At 38.5% G+C, this 24,421-nt stretch overlaps 1 protein-coding gene across 2 annotated transcripts in view; it reads left to right on the top strand.

Moving 5' to 3' along the window:
- Positions 1-24,421, top strand: part of Plcb1 (phospholipase C beta 1) — a 660,438-nt gene that overhangs the window by 8,084 nt on the left and 627,933 nt on the right. For both annotated transcript variants that reach the window (XM_057780532.1, XM_057780533.1), the window contains exon 2: positions 18,585-18,662. In XM_057780532.1, the coding sequence (XP_057636515.1) occupies positions 18,585-18,662 (78 nt within the window). The remainder of the gene's footprint in view (positions 1-18,584; positions 18,663-24,421) is intronic.

Below are 24,421 nucleotides of genomic sequence, written 5' to 3'. Positions count from 1 at the left end.
GATACAACCAATGCTGGCTATTCAAGAGCCTTCCCCAGTCCCCTTTGATCTTTTAGAAGGTCTAATATTTCATTTTTTCTTTTCATGTTTTAGTTTGAAAATTTTTGTGTTCTTGAAAAATGTTTGAGTTTACATATTAATTGACATTGACTAAATGTATACATCTACCAAGAAGCTAAAATGTCATAGGTTGGGAAATAGACTATTATAAAATGAGAACAATAAGTAGTTGTTATTAAATGAGAATTAAAAACATCCTACATCTGTTTTCCATTTCCAGGGCTTTCTCAGTTCACAGTGTTTTGTTTCATTTTATTGCCTCGAAGTTTTATGAGCAAGTCCAGGGGAAAAGGGATCAGTAAGCAAAGGAAACTTTGTCACCTGGACTGGACATGGGGTGTATCATGGGACAGCACTGGAGCCTGGAAGACTCAAAGAGACAGTTTTGCTATTTTAAAAAAATAATTTTTTAGACTTACCTACAAAATGAATGTCAGAAAATTGATTTTTATTCATGTAATAGAAGAGGCTATATAAGTTTAAAAAAAAGCAATATGTACACAGAGCAAGTCAGCAAGTGGTCCAGCTGAGTCAAGAAAAGTGATTGGTGTAAACAGTGCATTTGTACAGTTGAATGTGGTTGAGCCTTTGCATCTATCCCACACACTCTTGGTAGGACTTCCTGTAACAAAATGGGCATCTAAACTCGATGTGCCAGAATGCCTTGGGGCTAAGATTCTGACTGCACATTAAATTGTTAGATATGAGTGAATCCTGGAAGTCAAAGGTGTGAAAGAGGCCGACTTCCTACATTGTATTGTTTCTGCAGTTCTGTGAGATGCTGAAAAGCTAGCACATTGGGTCAGAGTTCATCATGCCCCGTAGAGGCCGTTATCGGCTAGTTAAGCCTTTAACTGAATTGGTGTGTTGGGTCTCAGCAGCCTTTCTTGCCTTTGAAAGGGGCGGAGTAATTCATGGAGACTCATCTACAGCTTGCTGTGTTGGCCTTTGCAGCCCTGTTGAGTGATTACTCACCTGTATTCACCCCTCTGTGGTCAGAATCCCAAAGAGGTTTCTGTCCCATTAAACTCTGTCTGACAAAGTCCTGCTGTCTTTCGCTCAAGTTCAGACTTGCATTGACCTCACTATGTAGCAGATACTAGACTTGAACTCACTGTCTTCCCGCCTTCCCCTATCTTACATATAGGCGCTTGCCACCTGATCTAGCTTGTGCTGTGACTATCACCACAGTTTCTTGTTTTTTTTTTTTTAAACATTTTATTAGAGATGCTCATCCATATAACCAATTAAAATCACCTTTCACGGAATTCCTAAATGTAGAGAATTACAGGGAAATAAAAGATTGATGTGTCTGAAAGCCTTCTGCCACGAGAATGATTCACAGGGAGAGAGTTATATTAACTTCATTGCTAAATGAGGGAAATAATAATACAAACCTACAGATCTAAATTTCTACTTAAAATAAAATCTCCAGTGGCATCAGTTATTCTTCACAGAAGCAATAAAGTTATCAGACAACTAAATTTCTTTCTACTCCAACTTCACTGTGGACCTGGGCCTGCACCCTCTTCATCTATGCTCTTAGCCCTAGGAGCACCATCCTCCTTTCACAGCCCGCCTCCTTCCCTAGGCTTCTGAGACTCTAGGCATCGTCATTGTCCCCGGCTCACCTGTCGTTTAACAATATCTGCTTCTCTTCTGTTCAATCTCTTCTAAGAACATACCAATTGATATGCTTAATTAGCCAGCTTTCCATTACAATACTAAGTAACTGTGATAATCAACTCATCAGGAGAAATTTATTTCTCCTCATAATTTTAGAGCTTTCAGTCTTTTGGTCCCGGGGGCAAGGCAGCTTACATGTCATAAGGGAATGTCAAAGAAAAACAGATCTTCCCATTACCAGCAAGTAAAAGAGAAGGGCCCATAGTTCTGGACACCTTCCAATAGGTCCCTACCTTCTGAAGGCTACTTTAGCTCCCGGTAGCCTCACTCAGGGCATGGGAATTTTAACACGTGGGCTTTTAGGTGACATTGACTGTCCAAACTAAAGCAAAACCTTTAGTCCCCACATACTGAACATAAAAATGTCACAGTGTTCCCAGTTCTCTTTCCTCCTTCACTTCTCTCCCCCACAGCGAAGATGTTCTCTCTCTCTCTCTCTCTCTCTCTCTCTCTCTCTCTCTCTCTCTCTCTCTCTCTCTCTCATCTAATGTTCTCACATATGCTGTGTAGCAGAATTTGCCCTTGAATGCCGATCCTCTTGCCTCTAACATGTCAGAGCTAGGAGGAGAGTTGGGTAGCACCACACTGAGTCGAGGGAGGGTGACCAGGCTTGCTGTGCAAGCTGTCTACCAACTGAGTTGCACCCCCAACCCTGAGGATGTAACCTCTATTCCCGTCTCTTACCATCTACTCACTCCTCAGCACTCCAAAGCCTTGTTTAGCCTTTATCATTGGTGTGAAAATTTTAATCACTGCTTTGAAAGTTTTCTTACTGTGGCTTCTGACAAGTTCAGGCCCTACCTCCTAGTAATATTGGTTGGAGTTTACGTAGCATCTTTTTCTACTGTACACTTTAAAAATCCTTTCACATAGATAATATTCAAGCTTTAATTATGATGATACAATTTAAAAGGTATCACAGTATTTTGAATTTATAATGATAAATGTTTTTGTTCTTATCCTCATGGAATTTACTTGCAAGTGGAGGAGATAGATACTTGTCAATCAAAGGAATCATTTTGTTCTAATTGGGTTGTTACAGAAAAAAAAGGTACACATATTTATAAAAAATATGGAAGGAGTTTCTTTTTGAGACATTTTATTAATGAGAAGACCTGTGCACTATGTAGGACTTGACATGAGAGACAGGATTTGTGTCACCCATGAAAGAGGATGTGGGGATATGGCAAGGAGTCAAAGACCATAGGAGAGAAGCAGGACAAGCAAATGGGGAGCGTGGCTCAGACAGTGATGTGTGGTAGCAGGAGCCTGCCTGTGTAGTGCTTTGGCTTGGGAAGTTTTTACACATAGAGTCAATAGGAAGCTATTAAATACAAGGTTCTAGTGTACACATTTCTGACATTTGGGACCAGGGAATACTGTTGTGAGCTTCTGGCCTGTATTATATGATGCCTAGTGGCCTATCTGACTTTTACCCAATAGAGGCCAGAGTTGTGATGTTAAAATTGTTTCTAGATATTTCTAGCAGTCCCCGGAGTTATAAAACCACCCCCAGTTGAGAACCACTGATTAAAATAACATGCTCTGTTCTTCACTGATTTAAAATGTATCAGGCCCCTCTCCTGCCTCGCTCCCTCTCTTTGTCCCTGCCCACCACAAGCATCCTAGTTTGTAAGTACATAAAAAGATATTCAACATCATTGGTGATAAATCATTGCAAATTAAAGCCAAATAGGATGGTTACTTGATACCCACCAGAGCTGTATTGAAAAGATCAGTTTTCCTGTCTGATAACATGCTACATAATTAGAGTCTAGGTGGAACACAGGGAGCCTAGGCTTCTCTTTTGTTCCCTAGTTCAGTGTTTGACACACATTGTATGGTATTTAAAGAATCACGCTTTTGGTTTTTCTACATGGTCTGTCAAAAGGAATTTTTATTCCTTATTTCCTCGCAGTTAAGAGTAAGTTTCTTCACTGGTTCCCTTCTCTGTTGTGAATGAAGCTACATAGCTCCCTACTTGCGTTTTTTTTGGGGTGGGGGAGAAATTCCAGTCTTCTTGTAGCCCTGGAGGAAAACACCCATCAGTGATGATTTTCATGGAAATTCTGCCTCAGTTATGCTAATTCAGCATTCCACCTTCACATCTGTTACAGTTTGATTCATGTGTCTCCTACAAGCTTATATATTTGAGCACTTGGTCCCCCACTGGTGGTGCTGACTATGGAGGTTGGGAGGCCTTAGGGAAGGAGCCTCACTAGAGGGACTGGACTATCATGGGATGCCTGGGAGGGCTATAGATTTGCTCTTCTTCTGACTCCCTATCTCTGACTCTCTGAGATGTGATCGTGTGGGTACCATATTCTCTGACCACCACGGAGCTGCTAGTCACATGCCATCCCACTGTGATAAATTGCATTACCTCAAACCGTCAGTCCAAATGAACCTTTTTCTTCAAGCTGCTTTTCATTGGGTGTTTCATTCTGGCAAGGAAAAAAGGCAATGAATATGACATCCTAGGTTAAATTTATAATGTTCTTATTCCATATTTACAATTGTATTGTTGATGTGTGGAATTCTGTCTCAGAATTCTCCTTCCTTAGCTTTTTCACCCCCGTGTACATTATCATCATATTCCTCTCTACCACTTCCTAATCTGCATCTTGGGCAGTATCTGTAGAGCACTGCAGGGTTTTATGCCTGGGTTGATTTTACAGTATTGGTACCTTTAGAATTGCACGAGTCTAGTCACCTGTGTCTCTCGCAGTGGCATGAAAGCATGAGAATCGCCGTGAAGTCAGAACTGTGGTCAGCCTTGGCCAAGACCTCAGACAGCGGCTAAGGAATGAGCCTGGATGTCAGGGGACTGGTGGCTGAAGTTAGTCATGAGGCTTCTGCTGATTTTCTTATCAGTTTATGTGGGCTGCGCTAAGGAAGGAGCACAGATTTGCAGCAGGAACTTCCCTCCTGCTTCTGGAAAATTAAAGTGCAGACGTTTTGCAAGCTTATTTTCTTCTAAGTGCCAGAGGGAAGGAGTTGTTCCTGGCCTCTCTTCTTGGCTTACAGGTAGCTGGTTTCTCTTTCTGTCTCCTTCAGTTTGTGTTTGTGCCCCAGATTCCTCTTCTTGCAAGGATACTCATCATCTTGGCCTAACACCCACCCTGAAGACTTTCTAACGTCATCAGATCCTTAAAGACCCTATCTCTAAATAAGGCCACGCTTTGAGTCCTTCAGGCATATTTCAGGGAAGGAGACACATGTCAACTTGTAGCCTACCTCAGCCTGGTAAAAAGTAGTTTTTATTTTTCAGTACTTAGACATAAAGCAAACATGGAAAATTTCTAGAAAAGATTGTCAGATAAAAAAACCAAGTTTTCATGGTGTTGCCATCAGGGTTTGTAGCTGTACTGGCTCATAGAAATATATTGTGACCCATATGAGACTTCTTATGTGTGTGTATGGGGGGATATGTGCATATGTGTGTAACAGATACAAGTAGGTCCATCCAGCATGACCTGCTTTGTGAGTACAAGGCTGGAGAGTTGTCACTCGAATAGTGGGCAGCGCCTAGGTTGTGATTGTCCTCCTGACCCAAAGCTCCACTCCTGTGATTTTCAAAGTATGGACTCTAGACCACATGCATCTCTGTGAACTTATTAGAAGTGTGGATTCCTAGATAACATCCCACACATAGTGAAAAGTCACTTATTAGTGACTTTGTGGAAAGGGCCCAGTAATACATTTTAATAGTTTGGTACATCTGGTGTACCTTAGAATTTCAAAACTGTCGTTATGGAATATGCATGCTATCGATATTGATAGAGAAAGAATAATATAAAAAGTACCTTTGTTGGTTAGATATTTGTCCACTGGATAGATGCTAGAGTCATCTGAAAAGAGGGAACCTCGATTGAGAATATGCTTCCATTTAATTGGACTGTAGGCAGACCTGTGGGATTTTTTTTTTTTAAATTAATGATTGTTGTGGAAAAGCATAGCCCATTGTGAGTGGTGCCACCCCTGGGCAGGTCGTCTTGGGTTGTGGCATTTAGCCTTGGGTTGTATAAGAAAGCAAGCTGAGTATGTCATGAAGAGAAAGCCAATACACAGCATTTCTTCATTTTCTCTACTTCACTTCCTGCCTTGAGTTCCTGCTTTGGATTCCCTCAAGGCTGGATGGTAACCTGTGAACCTAAATAAATTCTTTCCTGCCCAAGTTGCATTAGTCATGGTCTTTGACATAGCCACAGAAAGCAAACTGGAAAGGAAATCATCAAACAAACTACGATACCCAATTCTAGAGTAGCCAACTGACATAAGAATCATATCCTTTGGGAGTGCAAATATGACCATGTGTTTCAGATGTCACTCCCAGGCACATATTCTGACAGTTAATATGTAGCGTCTTGCCGGAGTAGTTGTCTTGATATGAGGAAAACAGATTTTTTTTTTGCAGCTATGTAGTAAGTGGAACTGAAAATGAAGACTTGGGGTTTTTTGAGGCAGATAACACTTTAAGTGCTGAATTCCAGTCGGTCCTGGAATGTATGAGTTTGATTATGGAGGATGTGGGCATGAACCTGAGACAGATGGTAACTGAGGACCTGTAACCAAACATGGGGTCAGGAAGGAGAACCAATAAAGTGGAATCAGTAGTATCTGAACAAAGCAAAGAGGCCTACGACAGAGACCCAGCATCTAAATTTAGTAGATTTTGGCCTTTTAACTTTAACATTTGATTTTTAAGATTCTTGCAGTGAATTGTCACCAAGATTTTTTATTGGAATATTGTCCATTGCTCTGAAAAGAAGAGGAGGTGACCTGAAAATGGCCTGCAGGCTAATGCCAATTGGTCTGGAAGTTAGACGATGTGCTTCGTGCAGCTCACTGAGGCTTTTGTTTTTCTCACCTCGAGAAGAGCAGGTGATGGAACATGTCTGCAAATGTGTCTGTCATCCTTGTAATCTCACAGACGCCTAAAACAGTGTTCAATTATTCCTGCATTTTAAGAACAAATTTTATTTCCAAATGTCTTATTTTTTTGACATTTAAGTTTTAAGTAATTTTGAAATTTTCGACTTTTTTTGAAATTCCGTGCGCCAGTGCAATTCTTTTAAAAGATAATTTTCCAAGTTATATGTTAAGAATATGTGGAAAGGGGCTGGGGAAGTAGCTCATCAGTTGAGGGCACTGGATGCTCTTCCAGTTTGGTTTCCAGCACCTACATGGATGCTCACAGTTGTTGGCGACACCTGTCTTAGAATATCCACCTTTGCTTTCTGACTGTTGTGGACAACAGAAATGCAAGAGGTTCACAGATATACATGAAGACAAAACACCTGTACACATAATATAAATACATTTTTAAAGACTCCATTCTCTTTGGATGAATACCTTGCTTAGCCTATATATAGTAGGGAGGGTCTAGATACAGTATGGAGAAGTGGATGGTTGGTGTGGTGAGGGGGAAAGTGGAGAGAATGGGAGGCGGGGAAGAAGTGGGAACTGGGATTGGTATGGAAAATGAAAAAGATAGTTTGTTTTCTTTTTTAAAAAATAAAAAGAATGCAAAAATGTAAAAAAAGAATATACAATGAATATCAGAATAAGACACGATGCTGATTGCCTCAAGATATTAAGGATAGACCTAACACATGAGCCAGCACTTCCAGCAGCTTTGGGTATCTACTGAAAGTAGTTGAAAGTAAAGTCTTAAGGGGATGTCCACACTTCTTTATCCAGGGCAGTATTGTTCACAGTTACCAAAGCCAGTAACTCAAGGTCCACTGAAAGATGAGTAGATAAGAAAACATAGTGCAGCTATAATATGAGCCTTAAATAGGAAGACTATTGTATAATGTTACAACATGAATGAACATGGAGGATATTTTGCTAAGTGAAATAAGCCAGGCAGAAAAGGATGCCATTGCATGCTTCCATTTATAGGAGTTGCATGGAGTAAACAAATTTCTTGAGACAGAAAGTGGAATGATAGTTTCAGGGCTATAGAAGGAGGAAATAGCATGTAGTGTTCAATGGTTGTAGCACTTCTATTTGGAAAGATGAAGTGGTTCTGCCAGTGGATGGTGGTGGCATGACATGGTAGTATAAGTGTGTATAAATGAAATGCCACTCGACTGTGATTTTAGCTATGATAAATTTTATGTTTCAACAGTTCTGCTCAGTAAAATGCATATTAAAAAACCTCCATTTAATACTTCAGCACATTTTTAGTTATTATTATGTTTGTGTTTATGCACACACTTGTTTGCCAAGGTGAATTTGTAGAGCTCAGAGAATAACATTCAGGAGCTGGTTCTCAGCTTTTGATCTTGCTGAAGTTCAGTGTCTCACTTGACGAGGACTCCTGGGTAACTGACCTGTAAGCTTCTGATCAATTCTAGCTCTGTCTTCAGCCTCATCATAGGCATGCAAGACTAGAGATTTGGGTTCTTGGGGTCACATTCAGTTTCCTGGGATTGAGCAAGAGGTGCTTTCACCTCATGTCCTAGGCCAACATTTGTTTTTAAAATATGTTGATATTTATAGCAAACATTGTTAGGTGGCATGCATGTACTTGTGAAGGTACCTTACTAAAATCATCCTCTTTGATGCTTGCAGCTTTGGAAGATACATATCAGTACCCATGCCTTTCTATCCCTGCACAGTGAAGAACTGAGAAAGGGAATAGAGAGGCATTGGAAATCAAGTGGGCAGCCTCCAGTGATGAGCTCTTAAAATTAAACTTACAGGGAATGAAAATCTATTACTGCTGCTCTGCCTACCCTGAACAAATAATAAAACCTTCCAAAGTTCTCCCTAAGTCCTCTGTATGCTTTTGTGACAATATCTTCTGATTACTCAGAGGTAAGGATTTGCTGTGCTTAGGATATATATGAAATTGCTGAAAAAATGTGGACTTCAGCCAGGGAAGCAGATAGGCTAACTGCAGATCTTAACCTATTCCAATCCAATCCAGTCGCCTGGTCTCTTCCCTAGCTCTGTAGCAGACCACTTGATAAGGCTTCTCCTCACTTTGTGCTTATGTTCTCAGGGGATTAAGAAATTCTTGTAGAACACTCTCTGTTCCTCCCTCCTAAGGCTCCTGCCCATCCCTCCATCCCTATTCCTAAGTATCAGCTCCCAACCTAGAAAAACCTTTTACCTGGAACCCCTAGTGGCCACACCTCTCAGAATCTCAGAAGAATTTCTTGCCAGTCAACACAGCCACCACACTCCACTAGGAACCAAAGAGGAAACTGAAGACAAGAGCAAAACATCCACCCAACAAAGACAAGACCAGATATCAGCACCTACAATTATAATCTTCCCAAACTCAGATGTCTAGACGCCAGCATGAAAAGCAATCAATAACAGCCAGGCCAATATATTTCCACTAGAGCCCTGCAACCCTACTGTGGCATGCCGTGAGTATTGCAACATAGCTGAAGAACAAGAGGAATACCTTAAAATACCCTTTATAATATGATAGGGGTACTTGAAGAGGAAACAAATAAATTCATCAAATCTATGAAAAGACAAACAGTGGAAGGAAATGAATAAAACAGTTGAAGATCTTAAAGTGGAAATAGAGTCATTAAAGAAAACCCAAACTGAGGGAAATGTGGAAAAGAAAAATTTAGAAACTAGAACAAGAGCCTCAGAGGTCATCCTCACCAACAGAATATACAAAATGGAAGGGAGAATCTTAAGCACTGGAAACATGAAAAATGGATATCTTGGTCAAAGAAAATACTGAATTAAAGAAAATCATAAAACATCCAAGGAAATGTGGGACACTATGAAAATACTAAATCTATGAACAGTAGAAGTAGAGGAAGGAGAAAACACCCAAGTCAGAGGCACAGGAAATATTCTCAATAAAATCATAGAAGAAAAATTTTCCAATTTAAACAAAGAGATGAGAAACACACAGAACATCAAATAGACTGGCTCAGAAAAGAAAGTCCTCTTGGCACAAAATAATCAAAACACACAGTGCAAAGATAGACTACTGAAAGCTCCAAGGGAGAAAGACCAAGTAAGATAAAAAGGCAGACCTATTAGAGTAACACCTTACTTTTCAATGGAGACTTTAAAAGCCAGGTGCCTGGATAGATACTCTACAGACTCTAAGAGAACACACATGACAGACAGACTGCTATGCCCAGCAAAACTTTTAATCACCATAGATAGAGAAAATAAGATATTCCATGATGAAACAAAAATTAAGCAATATCTGTCTACAAACCTAGCCCTATAGAATGCACTAGAAGGAAAAATCCAACCTGAAGAAAACTACACATAATAATCCCAGACCAGCAATTCAAAAGAGGGTAAACATGCTGCTGCCGCCACCACCACTACCACCACCACCAGAACATCAAAATAAATAAATAAATAAATAAATAAATAAATAACCAACCCAAGTAACAGGAATCAACAAACTGCTCAGTAATTTCTCTCAACACCAATGGTCTCAATTATCCAATAAAAAGAAACAGACTAGCAATAAATGAGAAAACAGGGTATATTTTTCTGCTGCATTGCAGAAACACATCTTAACATCAAGATAGACATCACCTCAGGGTAAAGGGATGGAAAATGATATTCCAAGCAAATGGTCCTAAGAGGCAAACTGTTGTAGCCATTTTAATATCTAATAAAACAGACATGACGCAATATTTAATAAAATGGGCTTTAAACCAAAACTAATCCTAAGAAATGGGGAAGGACACCATAAAGTCATCAAAGGAAAACTCAAGTAAGATGACATTACAATTCTTAATATTTATAGAGCAAACTGAAAGGCATACACATTCATAATAGAATTACCACTACAGCTTAAATCACATATTGACGCTTGCAAAGTGGCAGTGGTTTCAGTAACCTGCTCTTGCCAATAGATAGATCATTTAGACAAAAACTAAGCAGAGATATGCTTGAGCTAACTGATGTTAAAAACCAAATGAACCTAACCAATATTTATAGAACTTTTCACTCAACCACAAAACAATATCCCTTCTTCTGAGTAGCTCATAGAACTTTCTCCCAAATTGACCACATACATGGATACAAAACAGTTCTTAACAGGCACAAGGAATTTGAAATGACACCCTGCATTTTATCTGATCACCATGGATTAAAAGTAGATATCAATAACAACAGAAACAATAGACTACTTACATACTCATGGGAACTGAATGTCTCACTCAGTGAAAAATGAGTCATGGCAGATATAAAGAAAAAGATGTAAAGAATTCTTAGAATTGAATGAAAATGAATACACAACACATCTAAATTTATGGGACACAATGAAAGTGGTTCTAAGAGGCAAGTTCATAACACTAAGTGCCTCTATAGAAAAATGAGAGAGATCCATACTAGTAACAGTACAGCACACATGAAAGCTCTAGAACGAAAGGAACAAATCACAATAAATGCAAAAGAAGTAGATGACAAGAAATAATCAAACTCAGGACTGAAATCAATAAAATAGAAACAATAAAAACAGGGCAGAGAATCAATGAAACAAAGGGTTTTTTTTTGAGAAAAATCAATAAGATTGAAAAAAAATCTTATACAAATAAACTAAAAGTTGGAGAGAATATAAAAAATAACAAAATCAGGAAAGAAAAGTGGGACATTAAACAGACACTGAGAAAATCTAGAGACTCATAAGAACATACTTTAAAACCCTTCACCCCACCAAATTGGAAAATGTAAAAGAAAACAGATAATTTTCTAGATATATACCATTTACCAAAATTAAATCAAGATCTTATAATCAATTTAAACAAACCTATAAACTCTAATGAAATAGAAGCAGTGAAAGAATCAAGGTAGCCGCACCTTTCTTGACAGCCACAAATAATATGAAATATGTTGGAGTAACTCTATCCATGCAAGTGAAAGACTTGTATGATAAGAACTTAAAGATAATGAAGAAAGTAGGGTTAGAAGATGAAAAATGGATTGGTAGAATTGGTATGGTAAAAATTGCCATCCTACCAAAAGCAATCTACAGATTCAATGCTTTCCCCATGAAAATTACAACACAATTCATAATAGATATTAAAAAAATAATTCTCAGTTTCATATGGAAACACCCACACAAACCCAGATAGCTAAAACAATCCTGAATTGTTTTTTTTTAAAACCTACTTTAGGTATCACCATTCTCAATTTCAAGTTGTACTCCAAAGCTATAGTAATGAAAATTTATGGTATTGACACAGAAAGATACAATCCAATAATGGAATAGAATTGAAACCCCAGAAACACATCCAAACACCCATAAACTTCTGGTTTTTGGTAAAGAACCCAGAAATACACACTGGAGAAGAGACAGCACCTTTAACAAACGATGTTGGTCAAACTGGAGCACTGCATGTAGAAGAAGAAAAATAGAATCACACTCATCACCCTGCACAAAACTCAACCCCATTGGATCAAAGACTTTAACATAAATCTAGGTATATGGAACCTGACAGATGAGAAAGAGGGGAATAGCCTCGAACTCACTGGCATGGAAGTAATTTCCTGAAAAGAACACTGTTAGCATGGGCATTAAGATCAACAATTAATAAATGTGACCTCACGAAACTGAAAAGCTTCTGTATGGCAAAGGACACTGAAGTTCAGATAAATCAGCTGTCTACAGTATAGGAGAAGATTTTTTTTTTATAACAATTCTACATCTATTAGAGTACTACTATCCAAAATATATAAAGAACTCAAAGGGTAGGTAACAGGAAAACAAACAACCAAATAAAAAAAGAAATGAGGTACAGATTTTGGCTGAAAATTCTCAAATGAGGACACTCAAATGGCCAAGGAATACCTAAAGAATTGTACATCTTCATCAGGGAAATGAAAATCAAAACTACTTTGAGATTTCATCTTACACCCACCAGAATTGGTCTGATCAATTAAACAAGTGACAGTTCATGCTGGTGAAGACGGAAATCAGGGGCAACATTCATCCATTGCTGGTTGGACTGCAAAGTTGTACAGCTTCTCTGGAAATGAGTGTGGCAGTTCCTCAGGAAAATGGGAATTGATTTATCTCAAGACCCAGCTATATCAGCCTTGGGCATATACTGAAATGAAGCTTCATTCTCTCACAAAGACATTCATTCAACCATGTTCATTGCTGTTCTATTCATAATATCCAGCTGATGAGGAAATGTGGTACATCTATACAATAGAATATTACTCAGCTGTTAAAAAGAATGAAACTATGAAATTCTTAGGTAAATGGATTGAACTAGAAAAAAAAATCATGGTGAGTGGGTTATCCCAGAACCAGAAAGAGAAATATGTTATTTGGTTATATGTCAATGTAAGCTTTTTAGTCAATGATAACCAACCTATAATCCACAGAACCACAGAAGTTAGGTCTAAAATAAAGGTCTAGGGGGGGACATATAGAGCTCATTAAAAAATAGAATTAGATTAGATAGTTATGGATGAATGGGGAGCTGGAATGGTATGACCAAATAGGGAGGGCAAAGGAAGAGGGTGATGAGGAAGGAAATACAAGGAGAGACAGCTAAATTTAAGCGCCATCTTAGGGATAGTATGGAAACCTAATACAGAAGTGACTTTCTAAAATAACATACATATGTGAGGATGATTTAATTAAGTTTTCCAAACTCAGATGAAACCCAATGTTGTTGGCCAAAGGGAATTCATGTGAATTCCCATACAATCCAGGCTGTTGCCAAGACAGCTCTCCACAAACTAATGGCAAGGTACATTGCTGAAAGCAACACCTATACAACTCATTGAATACTGAGAAGTTAAACTTTTGCTTACATAGAGCCTTCATCCCATGTTCTAGCATCTTTGGTACATGAAGATACTCTGCATACTACCAAAAGAGAAACATAAATACCAGTCCATCTACAAAGCTTGGATTGACATGCCATTGGTGTCTTACCTACAAGATATGCTAGTGCAATGTTGGCACAAAGCTTGTGGGAGTAACCTACCAACATCTGATTTGAATGAAGCGCCACTCCAGGAGATGGATCTCATACCCGGCAAAGCTTGGATGACAAAGAACCTGAGATTAGATAGCCCATAGATCTAGGGTAAAACTGAATACTCTTGTTCTAAAAAAAAATAGATGTAATAATAAAATGACTTCTAATGACATTCTGCTATACTGACAAATTAGTGCCTTGCTCAGCCATCATCAGAGAACTTTCCTCCTGAAGCAAATGGGAACAAATACCGATACTCATAGCCAGACAATATGCAGAGTGTGAGAGGCTTTCAAACACTCAGCCCTAGACAGGACGTCTTCATCAAATCTCTTCCCTCAGAGTTAAGGAACGCTAAGGAAGAGTAGGCAGAAAGAGCCAGAGAGGATGGAGGACACCAAAAAAATTGAGGTCCTCCAAATCAATATGATTAATATATGAACTCATAGAAACTGAGGCAGCATGTATGGGTCTACACCATGTCCTCTGTTTATATATTATGGCTTCTAGTTGATTTTTTTTTATTGAAAAATAAAATTTTTCCGCTTCCTCCCCGCCTCCCATTTCCCTCCCCCTCCTCCCGTCCCTCTCCCCCTCCCCCCACTCCTCTTCTCCTCCTTCTCCAGTCCCAAGAGCAGTCAGGGTTCCCTGCCCTGTGGAAAGCCCAAGGACGTCCCCCCTCCATCCAGGTCTAAGAAGGTGAACATGCAAACTGTCTAGGCTCCCACAAAGCCAGAACATGAAGTAGGATCAAAACCCCGTGCCATTGCCTCTCGTCAGCTCTCATTGTCCGCCATGTTCAGAGAGTCCGGTTTTATCCCATGCTTTTTCAGTCACAGTCCAGCTGGCCTTGGTGAGCTCCTAATAGATTGGCCCCACTGTCTCAGTGGGTGGGTGCACCCCTCGTGGTCCTGACTTCCTTGTTCATGTTTTCCCTCCTTCTGCTCCTCATTAGGACCTTGTGAGCTCAGTCTGGTGCTCCAGTGTGGGTCTCTGTCTCTATCTCCAAAAGGCAGCCTACTGACTGGGAGAAGATCTTCACCAACCCCGCAACAGACAAAGGTCTGATCTCCAAAATATATAAAGAACTCAAGAAACTAGACGTTAAAATGATAATTAACCCAATTAAAAAATGGGGCACTGAACTGAACAGAGAATTCTCAACAGAAGAAGTTCAAATGGCCAAAAGATACTTAAGGTCATGCTCAACCTCCTTAGCGATCAGAGAAATGCAAATCAAAACAACTTTGAGATATCATCTTACACCTGTCAGAATGGCTAAAATCAAAAACACCAAGGATAGCCTTTGCTGGAGAGGTTGTGGAGAAAGGGGTACACTCATCCATTGCTGGTGGGACTGCAAACTTGTGCAACCACTTTGGAAATCAGTGTGGCGGTTTCTCAGAAAAATTGGGATTAACCTACCCCTGGACCCAGCAATACCACTCTTGGGAATACCCAAGAGATGCCATATCATATGACAAAAGCATTTGTTCAACTATGTTCATAGCAGCATTATTTGTAATAGCCAGAACCTAGTTGAATGTTTTTATGCGATTCTTGGTGCTTAGAGTAGATCTGTTTCTGTGCCTTCTCTCGGTCTCTTTTCCTTCTGTTTGATTGTTTTGTCCAACTCCAATGTGTTAGCTTTTTCTCTATTATATTTTATTTTATTATATTTCACAATTATTCCCTAAAAGCCTACTTTATTTTCTAATGAGGGACAGAAAAGGAGTGGATCCAGATGGGAAGGGGGAGATAGGAGGAGTAAAATGATGTGTAAACTGTGATCAGGATATATTATGTGAGGGGGGAAAATCTATTAACAATAACAGGAAAACAAAGGTGGTTAGTGATACATAAACTCTTGGTGTTTTGGTTGTGAACTCTGCTTTTAGATGACTGAACCCTCTCTCCAGCCCTGGGAGACACAACATCATAGCACAATTTTCCCACCCCTTCTCTGCAATGCTTCCTGAGTCTTACATGCAGGAGTGTTTTCTAGATGTATCCATTGGGAAAAGGCTTGACTTTTTTGTTGTTGGTTGATTTTTTTTTTGTGGTTTTCCGTAACGGTCTCTGTCTGTGGCAAATGAAGTTTCACTAAAAGGTGTAAAGACTGCACTTATCTATGGGTAAAAGGACAAATGTTTATAGATTGTTAGGGATTTTGCTGGTTTAGTAAATTAGTGCTTGTAGAGTCTCCTTCAATAACTATGTTTTCACAAGACCACCTAAATGTGAGCTGGACAAGGATGACAACAACAGATATTTGAAACTGGGTGGGGAAAAGCCCATGAGGTCTCAAACCCTGTACAAAAACCGACAGGCAACAGAGGAAAGCGGGAAGTGGGAGAGGTTGTCTTCCCCAGGGAAGAGCACACCAATTTATTGTCTAGTGCAAAAGTCAGCCTCAAAACATACATACAGGTAACATTACATGAACTCAACAAAGTATATTTAGTAGTATATACTTCTATATATAATTGCATATATGTGTATACATATATAGTATATATTATTTATTATGTATATAAATGTGTATATTATATATGCATGGGTAGGTGTAATTTTCTTTCCCACCAGCCAACTCCCAAATAATCACACAGAAACTTACTATTAATTATAAATATTTAACTGATATTTTAGGCTTGTTACTAACTAGCTCTTACAACTTAAATTAACCCATATTTTTTATCCGTGTACTACCACATGGCTCAGTGCTTTTTTTTTTTAGCAAGGCATGTTCATCTTGCTTCTCCCTGTGTCTCCTGGCAACTCCATCCTTCATCATCCCAGCATTCTCTCCCTATCTTTCAAGTTCTACCTAGCCTCTTTCTTCCTAACTATGGCCATTTAGCTCTTTATTAAACCAGTGAGACCAAATCTTCACAGTGCACAAAAAGGTTATTCTACAACTTGCATGCAACAACAATTGATTTTTAAAACAGAGCTATGAAATTTGAAAAATATGGAGGAGTATATGGGAGAATTTGGAAGAAAGAAAGGAAAGGAAGAGATATTGCAATTATAATAAAGTCTTAGAAACAAACACACAAAACAACAACAGTAACAAAGTGGCAGATAAGTCCCTTCAACCCTACACAAAGAACTATGAACAACTAAGGAATGCTGAGAGTGGAAAGTATTGTCTTTTTCAGGGAAGAGCACAACAGTTGGCCATCTAATACCTAAGTATCATCCCTGAAAATATGCATTTGAGGAACATTATGCAGGCTGAGCAGTTTATATTTAGGGATATATATATATATATATATATATATATATATATATATATACACACACACACACACATACATGTATAAAAATGTATGCATGTAACAATAAAAAAGATGCCATCAAATAGAACAGAGTGGGGTATATGGGGGCCTGGAGGGAGGAGAGGAAGGGGTGAAATGATGTAATTATGATCTCAAAGACAAAGAAAAATGCATTTTCTGCAAAGACCTGAGCACTTCAGTTCACCACTAAACATGCTCATGTGGGAGGGGAAAATCTCATGGGATCCCAGACAAAGAACTACAGGCAACTAATTACTACTGAGAGAGGGAGAATTAGTCTTCCCCATGGATGAGACCCCTAATTGATTATCCAATACCAAGTGGTCAGCTCTGAAACCATATATATACACCAGTAATGCTAAATTGACTCAATAGGTTGTGTGTGTAAGCACACACACACACATTACATATGTTCAATAAATAAAGAAAAAGAAACCATGAATTTGAATTGGGACAGGTTGGAATTAGGGTGTAGGGAGGAAAAGGAAGAGGAATGATGTAGTTTTATTTAAATTTAAAGAATCCATAAGATCCATATTTGATGCATTTGTACCTGAGTGTGCAGGAAATAAGTCTTGTTAAATATTGCGCGGAGAACAGAACACATCTCAACAATGTTGGCTGTTAGAGCACAATGCTTGCAGCCTAGCTTCTTACCCTCGTATACTAAATCAGAACATTATGTGCCTATGATGTTTTAGATTCGTATATGGAATTTAAATCTGCAACAATTTTGTATGCACCTTTCCAAATATGCAAAAGATGACTTTATTTACTGTTACCTTGGAAACAGCAATGCCCAAATGCTATGCTTACTCTCTTTGGTACAATTAAAAATCATTTTATGGAGCAAATGTAATTTAAAATATTATCCTCAAGCATGGATTTTAATTAACCTTAATTAGATGAAATACATAATGATGGTTAGTGTTAACATTATTTGGAAATCTTAATATAGTTTTCTAACACATAGTATGCCAATGTCTTTAAAATTTTGTCTTAATAAATGCATGCATTACTATCCTCCTTACCCAGTTAGGTGGAGATGCTCTAATTATTGTTTAACTCTGTCAGTTCTGTGTCTGATAATTTTTTGGTTCACGAGTGCGCATATGATCGTGTGTTTGCAAGTATCTACATGTACCATGATTTTTGTGTGGCGGTCAGAGGACAGCATTGGGTGTCGGTCCTCACTTTCTGCCATCTTTGGAATAAGTATTTTTTATTGTTCACTGCTGTTTACAACTGGTTGGCTGGCCCAGGAACTTCTGAGGAATTTCTTATACCTACCTCTCATATTGTCTCAGGTGCACTCACTCATCCATTACCATACTTGCCTTTATGTAGGTTCTAGGGATTTGAACTCGGGTCCTCATGTTTGTACAGCAATCATTTTCCCCATGAGTCACCATGTCAGTCTTCTGAATAATAATTTTATGAAGTTAGAAATTACCATGTCTACTTTGCTTGAAACTTTTCTTAGTAATTAATAACCTTGGAAAATCACTTATGAATTATTACTTCTTCAGTAACTTCCCACAGGGACATGAATTGATATGCATGCTTTCTTCTTTCATTTTTCTAGGATTCCACTATTGTTTCTCCAATTATTTTGAGGACTGATCCTCAGGGATTTTTCTTTTACTGGACAGATCAAAACAAGGTAAGAGATAAGATGTCTTCCTTATATTATTCTGTTGGTTATTTTTAAAGTATTTATTTACTTTATATATAACTCCACCGATTTAATGGATGAACTTTTGCAGTGTTTTTATTGATTCTATTTTCAGAAACTTAGGCGAAAGGTCTTATGATCTTTCATGGATGCTTGTATGAAATGGCGACTTCACTAGATCCTAGAATAATTGTTTTCTCTTTAAGACAAGAACTCAGGCTTTGTGGATTGCATTTGGTGAACATGATCCCGGGTGTTCATTGATTTAAGTCCCTTTCAATGCAGAATGAAGAAAGACGATGAGAAAATTCCTTTTGACCTTAATGGCCAAAGGTTCAACAGTCAATCTTTTTTCTCTCTTCTCTCTGTGCTACAATTAACAGTCCTCCCAGGAGTAGCCTGATTTGGCCTTGATAATTTATTCATGTTTGTGATAGGTAATTGTGGTTGTCAACTTGACACTTCTCAAGAGAGGGAACCTCAGTTGAGGAATTGCCTCCTTCTTTGTCCTGTGAACATATTTATGGGATATTTACTACTTACAATTTATGTAGTAGAGTCAGGTCCCCTCTAGGTAGTACCATCCCTAGGTGAGCCTGCCTCTGTAAGAAAGGTAGACAAACCTAGGAGCCTAGAATCAAGCCAGCAAACAGTGTTCTTCTGTGGACTCTGCTTCTGTTCCTGATTCCAGACTCTTTCCTTGAGGTGCTTCCTTGGTTTTCCTTGGTTATATACTCTAATCCATAAGCCAAAGAAACCATCCCTTCAAGTTGCCTTTGCTCATCGTGTCTCTCATAGCAACACAGAGGAAACTTGAATAGTGTTAAATTAAAGCTAGATTCCTTTAACCTTTTTATTGAGTTTTCAAGAAACTTCCTACATTAGCTTTCTGCCCACAATACTAAGAATTCAGTAGTTCAGTTTTGATAAAGCCAGTTGATAGTTCCATACTGAATTATTAAAAACTGTCTGCAGATCATAAAATCTATCTGAGGTTTAATGGGCAGTTAGACAACAATATCCATAGGAAGTGGCTATTATCTCAAAAATCACTGGCACCTAAGAGACCTAGTATATAGAATATTTGGGTCCTCTAAGTTTTGATATCTGAAGAGGTAGTTTGTTGCTGTTGTTTTTGAGAGTACTAAATGCATTTAGAAACCAATAGGCTAGCAATACTAACAGATTAGCGTCAGAACAGCTACAGGTTACTCAGTTACTGTGTGATGGGTTACAAATACTAGTTTTTGAAACTACTTATGTCCCAGGTATCCAAAGTTCTTGGATAATTGGTTTAAGGCTGCCTTGGGCAGCTTTTTACACTTGTGAGCACAGGTTCTTTCTCACCTGGGCAGATTCATTGTGAGAGTGTGGGTTATTCCAGAAAATTTCCATGCTGAAAAGTTAGCACCTGGTCTCAAGGCCAGCCCCAAACTGGCCATCTCCCAATCTCTCAAGAAGCAAATTCTACCCTTATGGTCCTAGAGTACATCTAACTACATCTAACTACTATCTGTGTGTTCTGCAAATTTCTATGGTCATAGATGTGGGAACAAACCATAGAACTTAGGTCAGTGTCAAAAATTATGTGTGGGTAAGATTTCATACTTAATGTTCATGTTTATTACTGGGTGTGTTAATCACATTGGCTAAGACATTCTGTTTGGTTTCCTGCTGTTATGTATAAAACAATGGCTTGAAAGAGTTTTGTTTTCCTCCTAAAGACTATTTTTAGAACAGTTACAGCTATATTTGTGAAAGATTTATTTATAATGCCTAGAGCATTTCTAAAGGTTGGGTGCTTGTACAAGGGACCAAACTGTCAGTTTGATTTTTTCAACTTGTAAATCAAATTTCCATAAAAGCAACAGAAGATATTTTAGGGTTTTTAAATAATTCATGGCAACTCAGTTAAGCTCTACCAAAAGACCAATCATAAACATTTCTTTGCTTGAGGAAGAGAAGCAGGTAGGGACAAAGGCTTTTGATGCATCTCTATTGTTCTAGAAGCCTGATATTTTAGCCAGGCATATTTTCAGCATAGAAAAGATCTTTACATGTTTTATACCAGCATTTTCCTCTTGGTCACAATGCTGTTTATAACCAATGGTAACAAATAATGGGTGAAAGGGGGAGGGATTTCTTCTGTCTCTTTATTGTGTTTCCTCTTATAGATATTAATTTTAGTCAAGATATGGTAAATTTTACTTTTTGATTTTTAGATCTTTAATAATTCCTCATTTATCAGTTTGGAGGTTTATTTTTTTTGGTAAATGATCACAAATCTTAGCCTCTAAAAGATGAGAGGATTTAAGAAAATAGTAATAAAAGAAACTCACCACATTTTCAAGTTTGTCATTTTCTTTCTGGCTTTCAGCCCAGTCTTGGAACCAGATCAAGTGATGTATCCACGTTTTGGTCTTGGACGACTGTAAACAATGCATTAGAGTCTATACAGGCCGGACAAACTGTGCACACAAACAGAGGGCAGCACGCCAGGCTTTTAGTTGAGGTTGTGTATAAGATCCTTTGAAGGAACAACTGGACTGAGTGGCGCTATTATGATGCTCCTTAGAGGACTACTTGTTTAAAGTAGGTTTCTTTTTCTTTTGGCAGTTAGTATTAAAAGTCTGTTCTCTGTGTTACAGAGATCTCAGAGAAAACAAATAATACTTTTAAGGTTAGCGTTTGCGTTTACACATTTGTTTCCCATGAATGGGAAGCTTCCATTGTATTTACTATAAGATGCTTTTCATCACTCTACGTCCTCTGCCAACATGCCCTGCCGTTGCTCCATGCAGGTTATGTGAAAATGCCTTGATTAACCATCATTGGAAGCCTCTTGTGCTCACAGGAAAAATGGGTAGTATAAGAGCCAGGTGGTGGTGGTGTGTGCCTTTAATCTGGGCACTCAGGAGGAGAGGTAGGCAGATCTCTCTGAGTTTGAGGCCAAGAGCTAAGTCTAGGACAAGCTCGATAGCTCCAGCCAAACCCTGTCTCGAAAAACAAAAACAAACAAATGAACCAAAAAGGAGCACCTCAGTGGAGACTTGGTATAAGAGCTTGCCTTGTATAGCTCTGAAAGCAACCCGTCATATTCATGGAGTCTAATGGGTGTCCGTTTCTTGTCACGACTACACAGCACCTTGTAGCAGAGCCATTGTTTTCAAGCTGCGGCTTTCCCCTGCAGAAAATGCAGTGCTGCCATACCCAGCCGCTTCTTTGACTTGTAACCATAGAAATGATAGGTGACAAAGAAGACAGACAGCACAGATGATAGATTTCAGAATTGAAAGCCAGAACTGGCAGTCATTTTTAGAGAGCGGAAATGTGTTTAGTTCAACACTGACAGGATATTTGGGTTAGTGTAAGCAGATGACTGTGAATATCACCTTTAGAGATAAATGTTCATACTTTGTTCCATTGCTGGACTTATTTTTGACAGTTTTTCCACTTACTGTTGGTTCTATAAAGTTTATTGAATACAATTAGCAAAAACGAGTTACTGAATATGGTTATTTTATTTTTAGCACAGTGGTTTTTCTGGTCTCAGTGTAGAGTATGTAAGAAGGGTGTGTTTATTTATAAGTTATGAGTGAGAAGAAGTTTTTATGCACGCCGAGTACCAAAGAGGTTGTCTGCATTAGAATATGCCACATGGACACTGGCAGACACACAGGGAGTGCTAGCCACAAAATTCATGTCACTATGTGAATCTGAGAAAAGGGTCAACATAGAAGAACCCACAAACTCCTATCTAGACTGTGACACAGGAGAATGTTGTCTTGCAATTTAATGCCCTGATTTTGTGCCAATTTTGATATAAAAATAAAACCAGTTTAGTTCAGGTCTAAGAAGCTCAAGATGGTTCAACAAATCCTTCCTTCTTTCCCTAAAAGAGGAGTTTTGGGGAAGAGAAGACAATTACTAAGATTTAAAAAGGAATGAGAGGAAAAACCATCCTATTTTATTGTGATACAAATTTCTTTAGATGCAGATAATATGCAAATAATTTTCTTTTAGTAAGAGAGTGAAGCAGTATAAAAGTTTTCAACATTGTCTGATAATCTGATAATCCCAATCCTAGTTTTTTCTTTTTTTTTTTTCAGTCAAGAATGAGTATCATCTTTCTGGTTTATTCCCATGTTTCTCTCATGAATTTGAATATACATTTTGTTTGCGATATGTGTAAATAATTGCATTTTGTTTTATTAAAATTCATTTTATCCTGTTATGTTATTTTTGCTATTTGAAAACTTAACTTTTGACTTCACAGAATGCCTTCTAGATGTTCATGATGAACCCCTCCCCTTCTTTTAACTTGTTCAATTGTGTTCTAATATTGGATTGTAAACATATTTAATGGTAAGAAAGTTCCCATTGATGGCTTTTTGGTATTTGTTTCTAATTTGGGGCAACAACAAACCTCCTTTGATACAAAGAAGTGGCTAGCTTGATGCTCTGTCTCTGTGAGTATGTGGGTCAGGGATTCCCCAAGGGAAACACAGGTATCAATGCTGCCTGGAAGGGATACTATCTTGCATTTTAGTCTTTGGCTTTAAACCTTTACACCTATGAAATCTTATGTGAGAGAAACTGTTTTCTCCTGCCCCAATCAACACTGTTAGGAAACATTTCAACTTTAGCCTGACTGATGGAACTGTTGTATCTAAGTTTTAATCTGCCCTAACTGGATTTGCCAGGAAACGGAACATATTTTCAGTCATGATTGGCCATTTCTGTTCTGGGTTATTTGCTACATCCCCTGAACTTGTGTTGATACTTCTTGTGTTCTAGCTGTTGTGAATTTTGCAAATACATTCTTCTGTCTGTGGCTTGTCTTGAATTCCCCGGCATCTAATTCATGCGTGACAAAAGATGGCTTGAAGTCTTAAAGTTTGATGGAGTCCCATTTCAACTTCTCTTTGTTTCCTTTTCTTCTGACTCTCATCCTTATGGCTATCATTACTATTAATTAAGGTTTGGAATCCACATGTAATGGATACTGATGAATGGCGTGATTTGGAGTTCTTAATTTGATTTTTTCAAATAGGTCATCCTATTGGTTGGTGGCTCTCTCTGCATTTTCTAGTTGCAGCTAGTGAAGGTCACACCCCGTGGTACCATCTGCCTTGGGGCCTTCTCCCTGCCTTAGTATGGCAGGACTGAGCTGATGCTCTGTTGCCATTCCTGACTTGAATAGCTTGAGATGTCAGCACGTATGAACTTCTTCGTTGTCATTCCCTACTTCATTCTTAGTTACCTTCTGTCTTTTGCATTTTCTGGTTGAGCAATAACCACCCTTTCTGTTTACCCATGATCTAGAGTGTGGCATACATCTATAGCCATATATTCAGTCATTTCTGGGAAGCAGCAAAGGAAGGATTATCTATGCTACCTGCTCCCTCTGCTACTGTTTCTTCCTCTAGGACTTGAAACAGTCTGGGGGACCCATGGAAAGAGTGCCAATGACTGACGTTTCTATAAATGTCAAATGTAGATACCCTTCTCTTGTAATTCGAGATTTCTATACAGAGTTCAAATGAAAAGTTTGGAAGTTAAATATTTACATAAGCCACGGTGATATTTTTAAAACAGGAGTCCAGAGCTAAGAAATATTTTAGATGATGAATCATAAACCTCACCAAAATAATCATGTGATTTCCTATGAAGAAATAATCTGGCCTCCATAAAAAATGGTGGGCGCCTGCTTCAGGATGAACCGCTTGGCAGTGGACTTCCTCTTT

Source organism: Chionomys nivalis, chromosome 9, assembly GCF_950005125.1.
Source record: "Chionomys nivalis chromosome 9, mChiNiv1.1, whole genome shotgun sequence".
In the NCBI taxonomy this organism is placed as follows: Eukaryota; Metazoa; Chordata; class Mammalia; order Rodentia; family Cricetidae; genus Chionomys; species Chionomys nivalis.
Note: the sequence above shows the minus strand (reverse complement) of the source record. Positions and strands in the feature narration are given on the sequence as shown.